Below are 20,860 nucleotides of genomic sequence, written 5' to 3'. Positions count from 1 at the left end.
GGCACGGTCTCCACTCATTGCAACCTCCACCTCCCTGGGGTCAAGCGATTCTCCTGCCTCAGCCTCCCGAGTAACTGGAATTACAGGCGCCCGCCACCACGGCCGGCCAATTTTTGTATTTTTTGTAGAGATGGGGGTCCCCCACGTAGGCCAGGCAGCTCTTGTCCTCCCGACCTCGTGATCCACCCGCCTCGGCCTCCCAAAGTGCTGGGATTACAGACGTGAGCCACCGCGCCCGCACCAAATACGGCATTTTATCGTATATTTTTGTTAAGAACACACACAGCGCTCGCCACTTTGGCTGCTGTTGTCATTACGATCGCTACTGTCATTCTCCGGATTTGAGGTCGCCTCCACTTACTTCCTCCTCCGATGCCTCCGCTCCTTGTCCTCCCTCCGCGCGTCCCCCTCGTAGGTGGCCGGGGCGCCGTGCCGGTGCCGCCTCCTGCGCTCGCCGCCGTCGGGGCCCTCGCCCTCGGCCTCGCCGCCCCGGGCCGGCCGGCTGCCCTCGCGGTGCCGCGCCCTCCGCTCCGCCCTGTCCTCGGGGCCGTCCTCCCCGGGCCTGCGGTGCGCGCGGTGCCGTCGGGGCTCCCCGTCCGCGCCCGTGCGCGGGGACCCGCTGCGGCTCTCCCTGCTGCCCCCCTGCCGGTGCACGTGCCTCCGGTGCGGGTCCCCGGCCTTGCCCCGCTCGGCCTCGCCCTCCCAGAACCCGGGCTGCTCCGGGCCGCCCTCCCGGGCGTGGTGGTCCGACTCGCGGCCGTAGGGTCCCTCCCGGCTCGGCTCGGCCTCCTGGCTGCCCGCCCAGGGCCTCCGTGCGTCCAGGCCCGCCGAGCCGCTGGGGTCCCGGGCCCGGTCGTGGTAGCGGGCCTGTTTCCTGAGGAAGTCCTCGGCGCGCTGCTGGCCGAGGCGCTGGTCCACCGTGGGCTCGGCCGCCCGGCTCTTGTTGGTGTTGTTGTTGCGGTTCTCCTGCGGGTCCACCACCAGCGGCCGGTCCAAGTGCGTCTTCATGTCCGGCCGCAGGTGCCGGGTGTAGGCGGCCTTCCAGCGCTCGTCCGGGTCCATTTCGTTGTACAGGGCCTCCCGGCTGGCCAGCAGGTTCTGCTTTCGCATCTCACTAGTCCGCTGCTCCCACACGGACTTGGCTGGCTTTTGATTCTTCTGTTGCTCTTTCCTGCAGCGGGGAGGTCACAGGCCTTAGAGCCTTGCCAGGCACCGTAGCTCGGATGGAGGACCTGGGCCACCCCGCATCTCAGCCTGACTCCCACTGCTGCTCGCCACCCTCTACTCCCCACTGGATGCTAGAAGGAGCCTGTGAGCATCTGAGTCAGGTCCCAGCCTCCTCTGCTCAAGAACCCTCCATGGCTCCCACCTACCTAGGGGCAAAAGCCAAGTCCTCCCCCTGACCCACAAGGTCCAGGCCCTGTGTCATCTGCCTGTCACCTCGTTGCCTTCACCTTCCCACACTTACCATTCCACTCACACAGGCCTCCTTCACATCAGGCACGTTCCTGCCTCACAGCCTTTGCCTATGCCGTTCCCTCTGCCTGGGATGCTCTTCCCCAGGCCCCCCATGGCTCCTCCCTCCCTCCTTCAGGCCATGTAACATTCTAGGTGAGCAGCCCCCAGCCTTTTTGGCACTGGGGGCCAGTTTTGTGGAAGACAGTTTTTCCACAGACCCAGGTGTAAGGGGTGGTTTTGAGATAAAACTGTTTCACCTGAGATCATTGGGCATTAGATTCTCATAAGGAGCAGGCAACCTAGGCTCCTCTTCCAGCCTCAGATGATCCTCCCCCACATGCACAGTTCACAATAGGGCTCGTGCTCCTGTGAGAATCGAATGCTGCCCCTGATCTGACAGCAGGTGGCGCTCAGGCGGTAATGCGCCTGTGCCCACTGTTCACCTCCTGCTGTGCCGCCTGGTTCCCAACAGGCCTCGGACTGGTACCAGCCCACAGGCCAGGAGTTGGGGACGCCTATTCTACGTGATGCCTTCCCTGACAACTTTGTTTAAAATGACAGCTCTCTTCACTTCTGTCATTTTCTATTTCCCTCCCTACTTTCTCAGTAGTTCCATCACCTTCTTTTTTAATTTTTTTTTTTCTTTTGAGACGCAGTCTCACTCTATCGCCAGGCTGGAGCGCAGTGGCGGAATGCCGACTGTGACTTCCATTTTCTGGGTTCAAGCAATTCTCCTGCCTCAGCCTCCCCAGCAGCTGGGACTACAGGCATGCACCACCACGCCCAGCTAATTTTTTGTATTTTTAGTAGAGATGGGGTTTCACCATGTTGGCGAGGATGGTCTTGATCTCTTTACGTCGTGATCTGCCCCCCTTGGCCTCCCAAAGTGCTGGGATTACAGGCGTGAGCCATGGCACCTGGCCCCATCACCTTCTATCACATTACATACTTTATCTCATTTATTGACTTTCTCCCTTGCTAGAACTGCTACACACAGGTGGGATTTTTGTTTTCTCTTGGTTAATACTGTATCCCCAGAAATGAGAACAGTGCTGGGTACATAATAGCTGCTAACTAAATATTTATTGAGTGAAAGCAGGTGGAAGGACAAGAAGTGTCCCTTCCTAAAGCTCAGTTCTGTCAAGGACCACGCTGACTCCTTCCCAAATCTGTGCCTGGGAGAGTGTGGAGGCTGAGCAGCGTGGAGGCACCCAGGGATTCAGGGCACTTACACAGCGATGGACATGTTGGCTGCCGACAGAGGACTCACTTCTGCCACCTCTTTGGCTTTCTGTAGAGCAAGTTTCTGGCTGGCTGCTTCTTCTTCCTCTTGTTCATCCTAAAAGGCACATGGAATCTCTGTTCACAAAACATGAACTAGGCCTTGGGGACTCGCTTCTGACCCTGTTGCTGACCAGGGGCAACATCTGAAACGGGTTCGGCCTGAGTATCGACCAATCAGAACCAAGGCTCCCCAAGGGGAATGGGTACCTGCTATTGGTTAAGTGTACTGCTATCCCCTCTGTGTATAAGCTTGACGTCTAACTCAGTCTGAGGTTTAACACACAGCCAGAAGATAAAAGATAGAAATGTCCCTTCTCTTTTTACAATGAAGACTTTTAATGCAGCCTGTTTTTGTTTTTTTTCCTTTGTTTTCAGAGACAGAGTCTCCCTTGGTTGCCTAGGCTGGAGTGCAGTGGCACAATCATAGCTCACTGTGACCTTGAACTCCTGGGCCCAAGCAGTCCTCTCACCTCTGCCTCCCAAGCAACTGGGACTACAGGTGCATGCCACTATGCCCAGATACATTTAATTTTTTTTTTTTTTTTTTTTTTTTTTTTTTTTGGTAGAGACAGGGTCTCACTATGTTGCCCAGACTGGTCTTGAACTTTCAGCCTCAAATGATCTCCCACCTCGGCCTCCCAAACTGCTGGGATTATAGGCATGAGCCACCGTGCCTGGCCCCTGCATCCTGTCTTAATGAGCCGGAAAGCAATGCAAAGGTTTTCCTCTCGCTAGGCTTTCTCAGCCGTGGGAACTCTCTGAACCAAGTTTCAAAAAATACTCAACTAGCTTCACACACAGAAAAGCCTGGCACCCGATGGCCCATGCCGTGCACTGTCAGACAGCCCCCAGAAGGAGAATCAGGAGAGGAATTCACATTCTCAGCCCCCGTGACAGGAAGGCGGCGGGGAGAGGAGAGCAGGGCACCCGGGCTACAGCCAGCTGCCCCGGGTGCTGCTGCCCACTGGTGGTTAGGTTCAGAGAGGAGGAGAATGGGGGAAGATGTTTTAAAAATACATACAGAAAAAGACGTTTTTGGACTTTAAATCCTTCTTCAGCCTTCATGCGGGGCCTCATTTGTAAAACAGAAAAGCCAACAAAGAAAAAGCAACGAGAAAGAAACGGCCAGAAATGAACCCGCCCGTAAGAAACGTCACGCCGCCGCAGGGCAGCTCTCCCGCTGTGCTCCAAATCACTGTAATAGGGAGCAACCTCACCACCTTGGAAATGGTCAGATCAGGGCACTGTCAGGGACAACATGGAGATGGCATCCGGCTGGTCACCCTGCTCTCGTAGGGCTACCCTGCCCCTCTGGCACCATTCCCAGCATTTTTCAGAGCCAGGTCTCTGAACTATCTGCCTCAGAAAACACTTAAAACGCAGATTCCCAGGCTCCCCGAAGAATTTATAGAACGAGGGCTGGGCCCTGGAATCTGCATTTCCCACAGGTTCCCAAGTGAGTATGAAACAGGCTCAAACTCAAGCAACTGGTACACAGCAGTTAAGAGCACAGGCTGCAGGCCCAGATGGCTTGGGTTCAAATCCTAGCTCCACAACTCACTGCTGTGTGACCTTGAGCAAGTCTCTCAACCTCTCTGTGCCACCCATTCCTCATCTAAAATTCCAACTCTCCCCGACTTTCTCTACTGCATTTTCCTCTCTGACATTTATTACCATCTGACAAGCCATGTATGTTTACAAATGTATCTTGTTTCCTGACAGTCTCCCCACTTGAACCCTGCTCCACAAAGGCAGGGATTTTTGCCTCTTTTTTGTTCACTACTGCATCCTTAAGTCCTAGACCAGGGCCTCTGGCACAGTAGGTGCTCATTAAGTGCTTATTGATGATGAAATCTGTAAAATGGGGCTCAGAGAACTTGCCTCCTCAGGTTTCCATGAGGATTGAATAGGATTAAAAACACAAATGACCAAGAAATGCTTGTGAGATCAATGAAAGAAAGAACGTTAGGTATGGAGAGGAATGTCCACATCTCCCAGGAGGTGAACGAGCTGGCCTTTCTCCCTCCCCCCACCGCTACCGCCCTGCTCTGCTGCACCAGCCCCTGAGCACGGGCTCTTGCAACTTGGATGAGCTCATGGCTGGATCAGCCCTTGGCTCAGCCATGCCAGCCGGCTCCCCGGTGGCCAGGCTCATGGCCGTGTGCTTGGGATGGCAGAGACTTCCGCTTCCCTCCAGTGGGAGCTGGGGCCGGGAAACTCTCTCTCCCTCCTGCCAGGGCCGGCAGATGGAGCGTTGGCAACGTCTGCTTAGTTTGGTTCAATTTCACAAACATGTCCTGAACACTTCGAGGCACTGGAGGTGGGGCCGCAATGCTGGGGGAGACCCCAGGGCTGACAGGAAGACCCTGTACCTGTTACGTGTAATCTTAACTTCATAGGGTCCTCGGGGAGAGGCTTAGGCTGGACCCAGGCTAGCTCTTAACATGCTGAGTTTGGCTATGGAAGGGGAGGCTCCAGCAGGAAGCCAGAGGGAGAGAGAAAGTGGGGACATTTATTGGCCATTCCATCTGTGCCTTGCCATGGTTCTGGGTCCCCTAAGGTCACAGGGCTGGTGGCAGCCCTTTTTCCTTGGCCCAGCTCTGGCTGGGTCCCCATAACAGCACCCCCTCTCCCACCCACTAGCCTGGGGGCTACACCGTTCCTCGGAAGCCCTGCTTACTCCCTGCAAACGGCCTTTTGGTTGAGTTTGCTATCTGTCCCCTGCAGCGACCTCACTGCCTTCCCCCTTCCCACCCTCTTGGCTGTAGAATTTGCTTGATAAGGGACAGTCTGTTTCTGGGAGTGGGGGAGAGGCGCCTTCTCTTTGCACGGTGCATCCCGGGCAAAAGCTCGGACCCCGTTCCCATGCCCCCACCCCCACTCCCATCCTGATCTGCCACGGGCAGGTGGCAACTTTGCCAGAGAAACAGCCTCCCACCGCCTCCACCTTGGTGAGCTCCTGGGCGTTGGCCAGATTGTCCACAGCGATGGCCAAGAACACATTCAGGAGGGTGTCTGTAAATGTCTGAGTCAGGAAAAGCAACCCCTGGTGGGACACCACTTGGGCCCTGGGTATCTGGGTCTCTCAGTACCCTCCCTGGAGCCCCTCCCACCTCTCCTCTGCCAGAGAGGTCCGGGCCTGTCCCCATCTCTCCCTCCACGAAGGATACAGTTCCCGAAGAGTGTCAGTACAATGAAATAGATGGAGAACACCATGCCGCCCTGCACGCCCCCCTGAGACTTGATCCCGTCGTACATGACCTCGTTCCAGTCTTCGCCCGTCAGGATCTGAAAGGGGAGCAAGAAACACACAGCCAACCCCCCTCTCAGCCACGGGGCCCTTGGAGACGCAGCTGTGGAGCCGGAATCCGCCCACCCCATCCCCAAGCCCAGGAGGTCTTTAACCATCCTGCCCGGTTTGTGGGGCCAGACGCTGTGTTGCCTTCTTCTCCTTGGCTTTCCTCTTTGTGAGTAGAAAGGGCTGTTCCTGCCTCAGGGGGCTCTTAGCCTGGCTTCTAGGAAAATGGAACCCTGGGGGAGTCACAAACTCTCCTGTCACTCTGTCTTACTTGATGTGATTAAGGGGATTTGTGTCCCCCTCCAAATTCACCTGTTGAAGCCCTAATTCATAATGGGATTGTATTTGGAGATGGGGCCTCTGGAAGGTAACTGGGGTTAGATGAGGTCATGGGGGACTGCATGATGGTATTAGTGCCCTTATAAGAAGAGGAAGAGACCGTGCCATGGCTCATGCCTGTGATCCCAGTACTTTGGGAGGCCAAGGTGGGAGGATCACTTGAGGCCAGGAGTTCAAGATTACCTGGGCAATTTAGCAAGACTCCATCTTTTTTTTTTTTTTTTTTTTTTTTTTTGGTGGGGGTTTTTTTTTTTTTTTTTTTTTTTTTTTTTTTTGAGATGGGGTCTTGCTCTGTCATGAAGGCTGGAGTGTAGCCGCACAATCTCGGCTCACCGCAACCGCCGCCTCCTGGGTTCAAGCTATTCTCCTGCCTCAGCCTCCCAAGCAGCTGGGATTATAGGCACCCGCCACCACACCAGGCTAATTTTTGTATTTTTAGTACAGATGGGGTTTCACCATATTGGTCAGGCTGGTCTCGAACTCCTGACCTGGTGATCCACCTGCCTCAGCCTCCCAAAGTGCTGGGATTACAGGCGTGAGGTACTGTGCCCAGCCCCAAGACCCCATCTTTACAAAAAAATTAAAAAAGATTAGCTGGATGTGTGGGGGTGCACATTTGTAGCCCCAGCTACTCAAAGGGCTGAGGTAGGAGGATCATCTGAACCTGGGAGTTTGAGGCTGCAATGAGCTATGATTGCAATATTGCACTCCAGCCCGGGTGACCAAAAAAAAAAAAAAAAAAAAAAAAAAATATTTCAAAAAAAAAAAAAAAAACCACCAGATTTTTTTTTGAGATTTTTGTCTCAAAGAAAGAAAGAGAACAGGAGGAGACACCAGAACTCTCTGTCTGCCATATGAGGACGCAGCAAGACGGTGGCTATCTGCGAGCCAGGAAGAGAGCCCTCACCAGGAACTAACCCTGCTGACACCATGATCTTGGACTTCCAGCCTCCAGAGCTGTGAGAGGACAAACGTTTCCTGTGTAAGACACCCAGTCTGTGGTATTCTGTTATGGCAGCCTGAGCAGGCTAAGACAGGATTTTTAATATTTACCTATGTGCCTCGTGTGGTCATGGTGATGATTAAATACGCTACTACGTGGATAGCACAAATGTAGCACGAGGCCATGTTCGGGGTCCCCCTGCCTGAGGCAGACCATGGAAGAAGGGTTCAGGTGCAAGGGGTTAGGTGATCTCAGGAAGCACCAGTAGGGAGAGGAGAAGTGAGAAAGGGAAGAGAGGGCGGAACATAAAGAGTATGTGATCAAGCAAGTTTCCACTGCAGGGAGCCGGGCTTGGTCTTGCTGGGGAGCTCTGAGGGGGTCATACCACCTGAGGATGAGGGAGCTGGGGCATTTATCCAGCAATGGCTGCTCCTTTTAGGATGTGCTGCAAAAGATTCACAGTACCACTGGACTGCCGTTCCCTGGGGGCAGGGCAGGGGACCAGAGAAAGGCCAAGGCAAAGGATCAATGTGTTGACTGAAGTTTTGCTGATGCATACTGAAAGAACCAAGTGGATATTCAAATAGCACCTACACGTTCCTTTAAAAAAAAATCCAACTTCCTTCCTTCTACCCATAGTTCCATGAGGATAAAGTAAATGTTAAAGAACTCCAAAAACATTAATCTGCGAAAACAGGGCTTCTTAGCCTCAGCCCTGCTGATATTTGGGGCTGTCCTGTAAATTGTAGGGAATTGAGCAGCATTCCTAGTCTCCACCCACCAGATGTCAGGAGCACCCCTTCCCCAGCTGTGACAAACAACAGTGCTTGCAGGCATTGCCACACACCCGTGGAGGGCAGACTTGCTCTTGGGTGAGAACCTCCGAGCTAAAGATATGAGCAGTGATCAGTGCTATTCATAATCGCGTATGTGGGGGCTCAGAACTTCCCTTCATGGAGTGTTTCCTCTTCAACTCCCTGTCTAGGGGTCTCATTTAGAAACTACCTCCCCAGGAGAAGGAGAGAGTGAAGTCACGTTTTCTATACACTCTCTGTCCCCCAAAGAGAAAGAATCCACCAGAGGTGCTCTGAAGGTCCAGGCGGGGCCAGTCCCCAGCCTCAGGGAATGTGCCCACATGGAGGCAGAAGCTGCTTTGGGTTGATCACTCAAGGTCAATCCCTTCACCCTGGAATATGAGACCAACGTATCTTCAGATTTCATGGGTATATTAGCCACGTCTTTTTCTTTCTTTTTTTAAGAGACAGGGTCACAGGGTCTTGCTCTGTGACCCGGGCTAGAGCTCACTGTGGCCTCGAACTCCTGGGCTCAAGCAATCCTCCTGCCTCGGTCTCCCAAACTGCTGAGATTACGGGTACAAGCCATGTAACTGGCCTAGCCGTGTTTTATTTTCCTGATTCTGATGCATCTGAGGCCTTGCTGACTACGGAGGGTCTACCAGGTCTGGCACTAGCTGGTCCCTAGATGTTGTAAATAATTTAGCCCTGAGCAGGCTTTTCAATGCAAACCAACCAACATCTCAACTAGCCCATATCCCAACCAATCTTCCCAGTGCTATCCACCTGCCCTAACCACCCCAGGGCCAGGTCCTAGACAAGCCAGAACAGCTCGTCTGCCCCGGAGCCCACTGAAACGATCCAAACGAGCCAGTCCTGAGCTTGTTACTCTGCCTCACCCATTCCTTTCCACGGAAACCACACTCAGTGCTCTTGTCCACATTTTCCTTTTCTTTCTGCTTTCTGTCTGACCCTGTGGCTTCCTTGACTGGTCCTGCATGGTATGCTCCTTCTCTGAGGATCTGTGAGTGTAACAAACTTTCCTTTCTTTTTTGAGACAGGGTCTTGCTGTCACCCAGGCTGGAGTGCAGTGGTGTGATTATAGCTCATTGCAGCCTCAACCTCCCGGGCTCAAGTGACCCTTTTGCTTCAGCCACCCCAGCTAGGAGGTGTACACCACCATGCCCAGCTAATTAAATTTTACATTTTTGTAGAGACAGAGTCTCTCTTTTTTTCTTTTTTTTCAGATGAAGTTTCGCTCTTGTTGCCCAGGCTGGAGTGCAATGGCACGATCTCGGCTCACCACAACCTCTGCCTCTGGGGTTCAAGCAATTCTGAATTCTGCTGCCTCAGCCTCCATAGCTGGGGTCACAGGCATGCGCCACCATGCCTGGCTAATTTTGTATTTTTGGTAGAGAGGTGGGTTCTCCATGTTGGCCAGGCTGGTCTCAAACTCCCGACCTCAGGTGGTCTGCCTCCCAAAGTGCTGAGATTACAGGCATAAGCTACCACGTCTGGCAGGGAAAAAGTCTCACTACATTGCTCAGGCTGTTCTCAACTTCCTGGCCTCAAGTCATCCTCCTGCCTTGATCTGCCAAAGTGCTTTTATGTTTTTTGAGATGGAGTCTTGCCCTGCTGCCCAGGCTGGAGTGCAGTGGTATGATCTTGGCTCACTGCAATCTCTGCCCCCGGGATTCAAGCAATTCTTGTGTTTCGGTCTCCCTAGTAGCTGGGATTACAGGCACCCACCACCATGCCCAGCTCATTTTTGTATTTTTAGTAGAGATGGGGTTTCACCATGTTGGCCAGGCTGGTCTCGAACTTCTGATCTCAAGTGATCTGCCCATCGGGGCTTCCTAAAGTGTTGGAATTACAGGTGTGAGCCACCATACCTGACCAAAGCCCTGGGATTATAGGTGTGAGCCACCGTGCCCAGTCACAAACCGTCTTTCCCATGACATTCATCTCCTGATCTCTTGCCCTCACCATTATCTGAACAATGATGATCATAAAATCTGTATTTTAAAGCAGTGTGAAAAGGCAAGGTAGAGAAGGAGGAGTTCAGGGAAGCCCCTTGGGTGTGGAGTAAGCACTTTCATCTCTGACACTGAGAGGTGTCGGCCCGTGGGGCCAGGTGAAGGCCGTACCTGAAACACCGTCATTATTGCTGCTGGAAAAGTATCGAAGTTGGTGGGAGGAGTCCCTTCATCGAAATTAAACCTGCAGGGAGGACACGGACATTTCACGTTGGCCCCACCCCAGGTGCTCTGAGGGTGTGGCTCAGCATCTCATCTCCAAGGAAACGCACGTCTCCATCATCTCTGTCCCCAGGAAACTCTGAGTGGTACCCAGGCCCTGCCCGTCTGGGTGACCCCAACGGGTGTCTGGGCTACGAGGAAGGCAGCCTGCATGTTGGAGGGGAGTGTGGGTTTCTGGATGCCCCGAGCTGGACCCCAGGGAAGCAGGAGTCGAGTTCCTGTGAAGGACTTACTGGCCGCCAAAGAGCTGCATTCCCAAAAGGGCAAAGACGACAATGAATAGGAAGAGGAGGAACAACAAGCTGATGATGGACTTCATGGAATTGAGGAGAGAGACGACCAGGTTTCTGAGAGATGCCCAGTACCTGTTGACAGAGGTCGGGTGAGGACTCAGGCCAGGCGGGGGAGGCAGGGGCCCCGGAGTCAGCCCTCGAAGCACGAGGCTCACCTTCCCAACTTTCTGGAGGCGCCCCCACCATGTCCCCCATCCCCACCCCCTGTACCGATGTCCAGGGACCCCAAAGACTTACTTTGTGACTTTGAAAATACGCAATAACCTGAGGGCTCGTAACACACTGATTCCGAAGGATGTGCCAGGTTTTATGACGGCCCAGATAACCTCGAAGATGCTCCCAATGATAACCTAGAGCAGAGGACCTGGTCTCACGTCCAGGGACGGCGTCTGGGCTCCAGAGCTGGCAAGCATTTCCTAGGCGCCAACCTTGCAAGAAGCTGGCCCAACTCCTACCTCCAAATGGAAGCTGGGTGAGGAACCCTGACCTCCACATTCACCCATTCATTTATCTATGGAGAACAGGTCTCACTGTGTCACCCAGGCTGGAGTGCAGTGGTGCGATCACAGCTCACTGCAGCACTGACCTCTTGGGCTCAAGTGATTCTCCTACCTCAGCTTCTAGGTGTGTACCACCACACCTGGCTAATTTAAAAACATTTTTAGAGAGATGGGATCTCGCTACTATTGCCCAGGCTGGTTTCAAACTTCTGGGCTGAAGCCACCCTCTGGCTTTGGCCTCTCCAAGTGTTGGCCTCCTACTCTGGCTTCCCAAAGCATTGAGCCACTGCACCTGGCCTCTTTTTTATTTATTAAGAGCTCACACAGACCTGAGAATTCCTGGAACACAAAATTACAAAGTGAATGTTCATGGAACTACTACCTATATCAAGAATTAAGACAAGGCTGGGTGCAGTGGCTCATGCCTGTAATCCCAGAACTTTGGAAGGCCGAGGTGGGTGGATCACTTGAGCCCAGGAGTTCAAGACCAGCCTGGGTAACATAGGGAAACCCTGACTCTATCAAAAAAAAAAAAAAAAAATTAGCCAGCCATGGTGGCATTGTGCCTATAGTTCCAGCTACTTAGGAGGCTGAGAAGAGAGGATCGCTTGAGCCCAGGAATTTGAGACAGCAGAAAGCCACGATCCTGTCATTGCACTCCAGCCTGGGCAACAGAGAAAGACTCTATCTCAACAACAACAACAAAAACCCCACAAAAAACAAACCAAAGGAACATGTGGATACCCTCGAAGCTTCCAGAGACACTGTGATGTAACTACCATCCTGAATTTTGTAATAACCATTTTCTTACCTTTAAACAAAATTAAGGTGAAATTCACATACCATAAAATTAACACTCTGAATTACACAATTTGGTGGCATTTAGGTACATGCACAATATTCTGCAAATATCACCTCTATCAAGTTGCAAAACATTTTCATCACCCCAAAAGGAGGCCCTGTCCCCATCAGCAGTCACTCCCCTCTCTCCCTCCCCCAGACCCTAGCAACCACTAATCTACTTTCTGTCTCTATGGATTTGCTGACTCTGGACATTTCATACAAATGGAATTATGCAATACTTGGCCTTTTGTGTCTGATTTCTTTTACTGAACATCGTGTTTTCAAGGTCCCTGCCTTTTCAAAGTATTCAAGTATCATCCTTAAAATATATAGTTTAAGGCCGGGTATGGTGGCTCATGCCTGTAATCCCAGCACTTTGGGAGGCCGAGGACGGTGGATCACTTGACGTCAGGAGTTTGAGACCAGCCTGGATAAATTGGTGAAACCCCGTATCTACTAAAAACACAAAATTAGCCGGTTGTGTTGATGCATGCCTATAATCTCAGCTACTTTCAGGGCTGAGGTGGGAGAATTGTTTGAAACCGGGAGATGGAGGTTGCGGTGAAGTGAGATTGTGCGATTGTGCCACTGCCCTCCAGCCTGGGCAATAGAGTGAGACTGTTTAAAAAAAAAAATTGTACATATAGAGAGAGTTTGATTTTGTCCACTTGAACTTGGCATGAACTGTATGGACTTAGGTTGTCAGCTTCTGCCTCCTCCTGTGCCATGTTACACAGGTGAGATTCTTGTTGCTGGGCATGGCTGTTGCTGCTGGGCTTTCACTGTTCCAGAGTATTTGGTTACATAGATATGCCACAAAATATTTATCTAGTCTACAGCAAAAGGATACATCATGGATATTGGGACTTGGAACTATTACAGACAAGGCTGTTCAAGGCATTTGTTCATTTTTCTTTTTTTTTTTGAGACAGAGTCTCACTCTATCGCCCAGGATGGAGTGCGGTGGCACAATCTCAGCTCACTGCAACCTCTGCCTCCTGAGTTCAACCGATTCTTCTGCCTCAGCTTCCCAAGTAGCTGGGGTTACAGGCGTGCACCACAACGCCTGGCTAATTTTTATAGTTTTTAAGGTAGAGACGGGGTTTCACCATGTCGGCCAGGCTGGTCTCAAATTCCTGACTTCAGGTGATCTACCTACCTCGGTCTCCCAAAGTGCTGGGATTACAGGTGTGAGCCACTGTGCCTGGCCTACTTTTATTTTTTAGAGATAGGGTCTCACTCTATTTCCCAGGCTGCAATACAGTGGTGTGATCATAGCTCACTGTAGCCTCAAACTGCGGGGGCGATCCTCCCACCTCAGCCTTCTGAGTAGCTGGGACTACAGGTGTGTATCACCACACCTGGCAAATTTTTTTTTTTTTTTTGGTAGAGACAGGGTCTTGCTCCCAAATAGCTGAGGCTACAGGCACGAGGCATCACACCCGGCTTCCTTTTCTTTTTAATAGAAATTAGTTTTATTCTTTAAACACTTGGATCATTTATGTAGGAAATGTTTGTTTGTATGTATTTTGTTTTCTCCATGATAATTTTCTATAATGGCAGAAAACAGTACAACATTCAGTTATTATAAATTATTATTATTTTTAGGACGGAGTTTCACTCATGTTACCCAGGCTGGAGTGCAATGGTGCGATCTCGGCTCGCTGCAACCTCCGCCTCCTGGGTTCAGGCAATTCTCCTGCCTCAGCCTCCTGAGTAGCTGGGATTACAGGCACGCACCACCATGCCCAGCTAATTTTTTGTATTTTTAGTAGAGACGGGGTTATTAAGCCTTTCTGAGACCAACAGGACTGTGGTGAATGATTACGGCTGCCCTGGGCCAGGCGTTCTCCGCTTATTTGCTAACAACCTTAATTTCATTTCCAGCTGCAGGATGGGGACATTCTGGCCCGTGTCTCGTAGATGAGACTTTCTAGGATGAATTCCAAGCAATGGAGTGCTGGGTCACATCTCCATCTTGTAGTTTTTGCCCTGGTTCGATGAGGAGGATTGGATGTAGATTATTGCCAAGGATTTAGCTTTTGTTTTGGTTGGTGGGTTACTGGGTGTTCATCACATTAAAAAAATAAACTAATTAACTGAGTAATTCACAAAATAACAATGGATCATAATGGTCCCATAACACTAGTGTATTGTAATCTAACAATTATGCTTCATCTAATTCTATATGACTGAAAGGAAAAAAAAGAAATAGAAATCATAATGACGTCCTATTTGTAATCCTGAAGTTAGGTACTTAGCTGGAATGACACAGGCAACCCATCTAAGGCCTGGCTTTTCTCCCAGCTTGGAAAACTTGTCTTATGTCCCCCACTTAGCTTTCCAAAGGGGTCTATACATTTTCCTCCCGCTGGCAGTGGTTGAGAGTTCTGGGTACCCTGTATCCTCACCAGTGTTTGGGACTGTTTCTTCATTCCTTCTGCATCCATCTGAGTCTTTTATATTCAGGGATAACTTTACCTTTCCCCCTTTAATATGCCCAGCTATCTGTCATTCCAGGCAAGAGCTGGAGAAATGAACTTCTTAGAAACAAGAGCACTTACCCCACAGTCAAAGCAGTTGAAGGAAGAGTGGAAGTAAGGCCGCGTCCCAAGCCCATACATTTTTATAAACATTTCGGACATAAAGAGTCCTAAGAAAATGAATTCTGCATAGTCTACAAGGGAGAAAGAGGAAACAGAGAGGAGGTTAGGCTTGCTGAGGGTAGGGGTTCCAAGTGGCTCTGACTTTCCTTTTATTATTATTTTTTAACTTTTTATTTTTTGTAGAGATGAGGTCTTCCTATGTTGTTAGGCCAGTTTCAAACTCCTGGCCTCAAACGGTTTCCCCGATTTGGCCTCCCACATGCTAGAATTATGGCATGTGTCACCACACCCAAAATTGGACTTATCCTATTTTTTTTTTCCTTTTTAAAATTTTTATGTGGAGATAGGGGTCTCACTGTGCTGCTCAGGCTGCTCTTGCACTCCTGGCCTCAAGTGATCCTCCTAGCTCAGCCTCCCAAATTGCTGTGATTACAGATATGAGCTACTGTGCCCATGCTCTGCCCAAGGTGTCCTTTCCATGGGCCTCAGTTTCCCTTCTGTTAAAAAGGAAGAGCTGGCTGGGCATGGGGGCTCATGTCTATAATCCCAACACTTTAGGAGGCTGAAGCAGTCAGATCAACTGAGGTCAGCCGTTTGAGACCAGCCCGGCCAACAGGGCAAACCCCATCTCTATTAAAAATACAAAAATTAGCTGAGTGTGGTGATGCACATCTGCAAACCCAGCTACCTGGGAGGCAGAGGCACGGGAATCACTTGAACCTGGGAGGTGGAGGTTGCAGTGAGTCAAGATAGGGCCACTGCACTGCAGCCTGGGTGACAAAGCAAAACCCTGTCTAAAGAAAAAAAAAAAAAAGAGCAACAATTGTGCTCTACCCTCCAACCAGCAAGCCAACCGACCTCAGGCCAATCTTAAAAGGGATGAGAAAAACTTCAGTGGATCTCCACCTTGTAGTTTTTGCCCTGGTTTGAAAAGAAGGACTGAATATAGATTATTTGCAGGGACTTAGCTTTTATGTTGATTGGTGGGTTCCCGGGTGTTTATCACATTTAAAAAACAAACTAATTAACTGAATAATTCACAAAATAACAATGGACCATAATGGCCCCATAATGCCAGGGTGTTTTGATCTAACAATTATACCTAATCTATTTCTACATGACTGAGCTCCAAAGGAAAAAAAAAAGAAATAGAAATCATAATGAAGCCCTATTTGTAATCCTGAAGTTAAGTACTTAGTTGGAGTGACACAGGCAACCCATCTAAGGCCTGGCTTTTCTCCCAACTCAGAAAGCTTGTCTTATGTCCCCTAGAAATCCTTTGTTGCTTGTGATCTAAAAGTCTTGCGTTTAAGACAAAGACTTTTGTTCTTTGGTGAGAAAGCATAAAAGCAAATGCCTCAGGCAGGGTTAAAACATAGATATGCATTTGCTCCAGCAAATAAATGACTGATATCAGATCCCTTTCTGAGAGGGCTTTCTTGGTGGGGTAGGAAGAGAAGAGGAGTTAGGAAGGGGTTGGGTACTTACTTAATGGATAGAAAGGAGAGATGAAGGTTTCTGAGGAGAAGAAAGCATATAGAAAGGAAAGACAGAGGATTGAAACTGACTTCCAAGAATTTCATATAATTAATCATGGCCACATAGCTAATTGTGTTTGGTTGTCATGGTTTGAATGTTTATGTCCCCTCCAAAATTCACACTGAAACTTAATTGACAGTGTAATGGCAACAAGAGGTGGGGCCTTCAGCAGGTGATTAAGACATGACAGTGGAGCTCTCATGAATGGGATTAGGTGCCTTATAAAAGAGCTTGACAGAGGAACTTTGTCCCTCTTGCTTCTCCACCTTCTGCCATGTGAGGACCCAGTGTTTCTCCCTTCCAGAGGATACAGTGCTCAAGGTGCAATCTTAGAAGCAGAGAGCAGCCTTCACCAGACAAGCAAACCTGCCAAGGCCTTGCTCTTGGACTTCTCAGCCTTCAGAACTGTGAAAAAATAAATTTCTGTTCTTATCAAATTACCCAGTCTCAGGTAATTTGTTACAGCAGCACAAATGAACTAAGACAACTGTCAGGGGTTTTGCTCTATCATGCTTTTAAGAGGTGTTCTGAACTGACCGTCAAAGTCCTTCACACTTACTTATCACCATTTCTTCTTATTTATAGGACACTAAGAGATCCTAGTGTCTGAGGAAAACTCTGGGTCCCTAAGACCAAAATATCAGCAAAAGAAGTCTGTTCATAACATATGATACATTTGAAGACCCACCAGAAGTAACTCCGGGAGGACTGAAGAGTTTCTGAGATCTTGTTCCTCAGTTACCATGGAAACATGACAGCAAGTGATGCACAAGACTTGAAAGAATTACTTATCCATAAGAATTACTTATCCATTGCATTGTTGGATCTGGAAGAACTTTCAGGACCATCGAATCCAGTTTCCACCACATAGATGGGAGTCTGAGACCCAAAGAAACAACTGTACTTCACTGATTCCAAGACATACTTTTTTTTTTTTTTTGAGATGGAGTCTTGCTCTGTCATCAGGCTGGAGTGCAGTGGCAAGATTTCAGCTCACTGCAATCTCTGCCTCACGGATTCAAGCAATTCTCCTGCCTCAGCCTCCCGAGTAGCAGGGATTATAGGCACGTGCCACCACACCCAGCCAAGTTCTGCATTTTTAGGAGAGACAGGGTTTCACCATGTTGGCCAGGATGGTCTCTATCTCCTGACCTCGTGATCTGCCCACCTTGGCTTCCCAAAGTGCTGGGATTACAGGCATGAGCCACCACACCCAGCAAAGACATACACTTTTTAAAAATATTTTGACATCTCTGAAATTAATGTGTATCTTAAAATCAGCATGTCCTAATTTAGATGGCAGCATTTCTTAGTGGTACATAAAATAAGAGTAAAAAAATAAATTTCTGTTCTTATCAAATTACCCAGTCTCAGGCTGGGTGAAGTGGTGCACGCCTATAATCCCTGCACTTTGGGAGGCCAAGGTGGGTGTATCACTTGAGGTCAGGAGTTCAAGACCAGCCTGGCAACATGGTGAAACCCCATCTCTACTAAAAAATGCAAAAATTAGTCGGGCGTGGTGGTGGGTGCCTGTAATCCCAGCTACTCAGGAGGCTGAGGCAGGGAGAACTGCTTGAACCCAGGAGGTGGAGGTTGCCATGAGTTGAAGTTGTGCCACTGCACTCCAGCCAGGGTGACAGAGGAAGACTCTGTCTCAAAAAAAAAATAATAATACATAAAAATAAAAATAAATAAATAAATAAAAGAGTGCCTTATAATTGAAGATGTCTTTGATCAATGGATGATGGTAAGAACTTGTCTAAGGTCGCATGGTCTTAGGAACAGGGTAGGCTTTGAGAATTCAGGTCATCTTGTACCCAGTGTATGCATCTGTCATTAGACACAGCTTGGACTCTGGAGCCCAAGTGCCTGGGTTCAAACTCTGGCTTTATCATTTACTAGCCGTGTGACTCTGGGCAATCTACTTAACCTCTCTGTGTCTCAGTTTTCTCAAATGGAAAGTGGGAATGAGTAAAGGACCTTTACAGACACTGAGGTCCCAGGCAGGAACTCTCAATCCCTTGTTCCTGAACCAGGACAGACTGTGCAAGATGATTAGTGGAGAGAATATAAGCAATTAAAAATAGAGTATTAGATGAAGTTAAAACAAGAAGTAGAGTCCTCATTTATGAGACTCCAGAGGGACTAAAAACAATTACTAAGTATGAAACTAGGTCAGGGCCCTGGGAAGTAGAACTGGTTCCTGAGGGGTGTCCTGGAGGCGGGGGGGTGTCAGCCAATGTGACTGGGAACAAGGAGGATTATAAGAAGACAATGACCTGGACTAGGCTCATGAGTCTTTCTAGGTCAAAGACTAGGCTGTCTCTTGTTGCTGTTCTAAGTCAATTCTGAACCAGGTCAGAAGGGCAGTGAATATGTTAGACAGCCAATAGACAAAAGAGGTTTTGCGAAGTCCTCACTTGGGGTCCACAAACCAAAGCCAGGGCATCCATCTGCTCCCCTCTCTATCCAATCACTACTCTTTTTATTTTATTTTCTTGAGACAGACTCTCTCTGTTGCTCAGGCTGGAGTGCAGTGGCACAATCTTGACTCACTGCAACCTTCGCCTTCTAGGTTCAAGCAATTCTAGTGCCTCAGCCTCCCAAGTAGCTGGGATTACAGGTGTGTACCATCGCGCCTGGCTAATTTTTGTATGTTTTATAAATACAGGGTTTTGCCATGTTGGCCAGGCTGGTCTCAAACTCCCAGCCTCAAGTGATCCACCTACTTCGGTCTCCTAAAATGCTGAGATTATATGCATGAGCTACCATGCCTGGCCCCAATCGCTGCTCTTGTTGATTTCTCAGAGCTCTTTACTTTTGAAATCCTGCTCAGACATCTCCCCATCTTTTGCTGCTTTTCCTCACCCTTACTTGGCCCTCGATTTTGATACTACCTCATTCTAACTTATACAGAATCTGGGAATAGGCCCAGAGGGCAAAGCCGTGGTGGTCCTTGTACCCTGAGGGAGCAAGGTACTCTCACAGATACTAGAGGGGATGTTCTATGAATGAATAAGGAAGCCAAAAAGGGCAGGGGAGGAAGTATTAGGTTGGTGCAAAAGCAATTGTGGGTTAAGAAAAAATGGCAAAAACCGTAATTAATTTTGTACCAACCTAACAGAAAAGAAGCAGAAGGTTTGAAAGAAGAGAGAAGCGGAGGCAGAAATAAGCAGAGAAAATGGGGGCAACATATAAGCCCCTCCTTATTTCTAAGGCATTCTCTATCTCTTAACCATAAGTTATGAACATTTCCAAAGATGTGCATAAAAATTATTAATATTATATGTTTCTGTTTCTATTCATCTGTCTTATGAGCTCTGTCTTTCTCCATCTCTCTTTCAACACTCCCTTCAACAGTACCCCTCTGTCTCTCTCTTAGAAAGGAACCACAGGAGCATATGCTGGCATGAATTCCAGCTTCCAGCTCTCAGATCTAAGGGAGATGGGTTCCATCGTCATAACAGCAGCCACATTGGCCCCAGTGACAGTTACAGAAATGGCCAAATGAAAGGGCAGATTCAATGAGGACCAACGAAGACCCACATACTACCAGAGAAAGAGAAGTGAAAAAAGGGTGTGAGGGAGGGATCAGGGAATTGGCAGGGGTGGGGCTAGGTGATACTCACAAAGAAAGTCGGAGAGCCACTCGGGCTGGTTGTAGTGAACAATAGCAACACACAGCGTGTTGAGAGCTACCAAACTGAGTACAGTCCAGTAGAAAGCCTGAGTTTTGACCATGCGGCGGATGTAGAAACGCATCCTCCTCTCCTTTTTGTGAAAAAAGGTCGAGTTCTCCAGCTTGGCACTTTTAATGCTGGCTCGGGCGAAGGGAGAACCTGCCAGGGAAAAGACGGAGAATGTCAGGCTCCGGCTGTTCCTGCGGAATAAATTAACCAATGTGCAGCCCAAGTACGGATCTTAGCCAGGGGATCCATTAGTCTCTCCAGCAAGCCCTCTGGCCCGAGGGAACCATAATGACCCATGGGCTTAGTTTTGCAGAGATGGAACTTATGAGAAGACAATGTTTCTGAAAAAACAGAATTGGAAATAACCAATGAGAAAGCAGGATATCAATGGGGAGATTGAAAGCTCTCTGTTGCAGGAGCCAATCTTCCACATCTTCCACTCCCAGCCACATCTGATGCCTCTGGATGTCACACCACAGGGCAGGATAAAGCAGGGTCTCCACTCCCTGATGCAGGGGCAGGCAACAGGGCTGAACAGAACATGATTGGAAGGCCTCCAGAAAGAGATGTGAATAAGACCCTAGTGTTCCATGGGCATTTCACTTTAGAAGTGATCACTAAGGAATAAGCTGGGTGTGTCCTCTGCCTGCAAATATTTTTGGTCTTATGCATTTATTGAGTACCTATTGTGTGCCAGGTTCTGTTCCAGGGGCTCAGGATACATCAGGCAACAGAGCCTGGACCTTGTGGGTCTGATTCTCAAAGCGGGAGAGAGAGACAGTGGACATAATAAGTAAATTAACAGTGGGATGGAAAATGAAAAGTGCTATGAAAAAAAAGTTGGGGTGGATGCAGTGATATGCCTGTAATCCCAGTACTTTGGGAAGTTGGAGTGGGAGGACTGTTTGAGGCCAGGAGTTTGACACCAGCCTGGGCAACGTATCAAAACATGATTTTTTAAATAACAAAAATATTTTTTTAAAAAAGTAAAGCATCATGGAGGGATTGAGAGCCCG

General features: G+C 49.3%; 1 protein-coding gene across 20 annotated transcripts in view; it reads right to left on the bottom strand.

The window, feature by feature from the left end:
* CACNA1A (calcium voltage-gated channel subunit alpha1 A) overlaps positions 1-20,860 on the bottom strand; it is a 293,742-nt gene that overhangs the window by 92,409 nt on the left and 180,473 nt on the right. For 14 of the 20 annotated variants that reach the window (XM_037727562.1, XM_037727559.1, XM_037727549.1 and 11 more), the window contains exons 11-19: positions 19,785-19,994; positions 14,575-14,687; positions 10,905-11,017; positions 10,608-10,739; positions 10,264-10,336; positions 5,913-6,030; positions 5,681-5,757; positions 2,691-2,797; positions 362-1,171 (exon numbers count right to left, since the gene is read on the bottom strand). In XM_037727562.1, coding sequence (XP_037583490.1) covers positions 362-1,171; positions 2,691-2,797; positions 5,681-5,757; positions 5,913-6,030; positions 10,264-10,336; positions 10,608-10,739; positions 10,905-11,017; positions 14,575-14,687; positions 19,785-19,994 — 1,753 coding nt within the window. The remainder of the gene's footprint in view (positions 1-361; positions 1,172-2,690; positions 2,798-5,680; positions 5,758-5,912; positions 6,031-10,263; positions 10,337-10,607; positions 10,740-10,904; positions 11,018-14,574; positions 14,688-19,784; positions 19,995-20,860) is intronic. The other 6 variants (XM_037727552.1, XM_037727557.1, XM_037727554.1 and 3 more) reach the window with 1 other exon arrangement.

The sequence above is a fragment of the Cebus imitator genome, unplaced genomic scaffold, assembly GCF_001604975.1.
Source record: "Cebus imitator isolate Cc_AM_T3 unplaced genomic scaffold, Cebus_imitator-1.0 Scaffold234, whole genome shotgun sequence".
Lineage (NCBI taxonomy): Eukaryota > Metazoa > Chordata > Mammalia > Primates > Cebidae > Cebus > Cebus imitator.
Note: the sequence above shows the minus strand (reverse complement) of the source record. Positions and strands in the feature narration are given on the sequence as shown.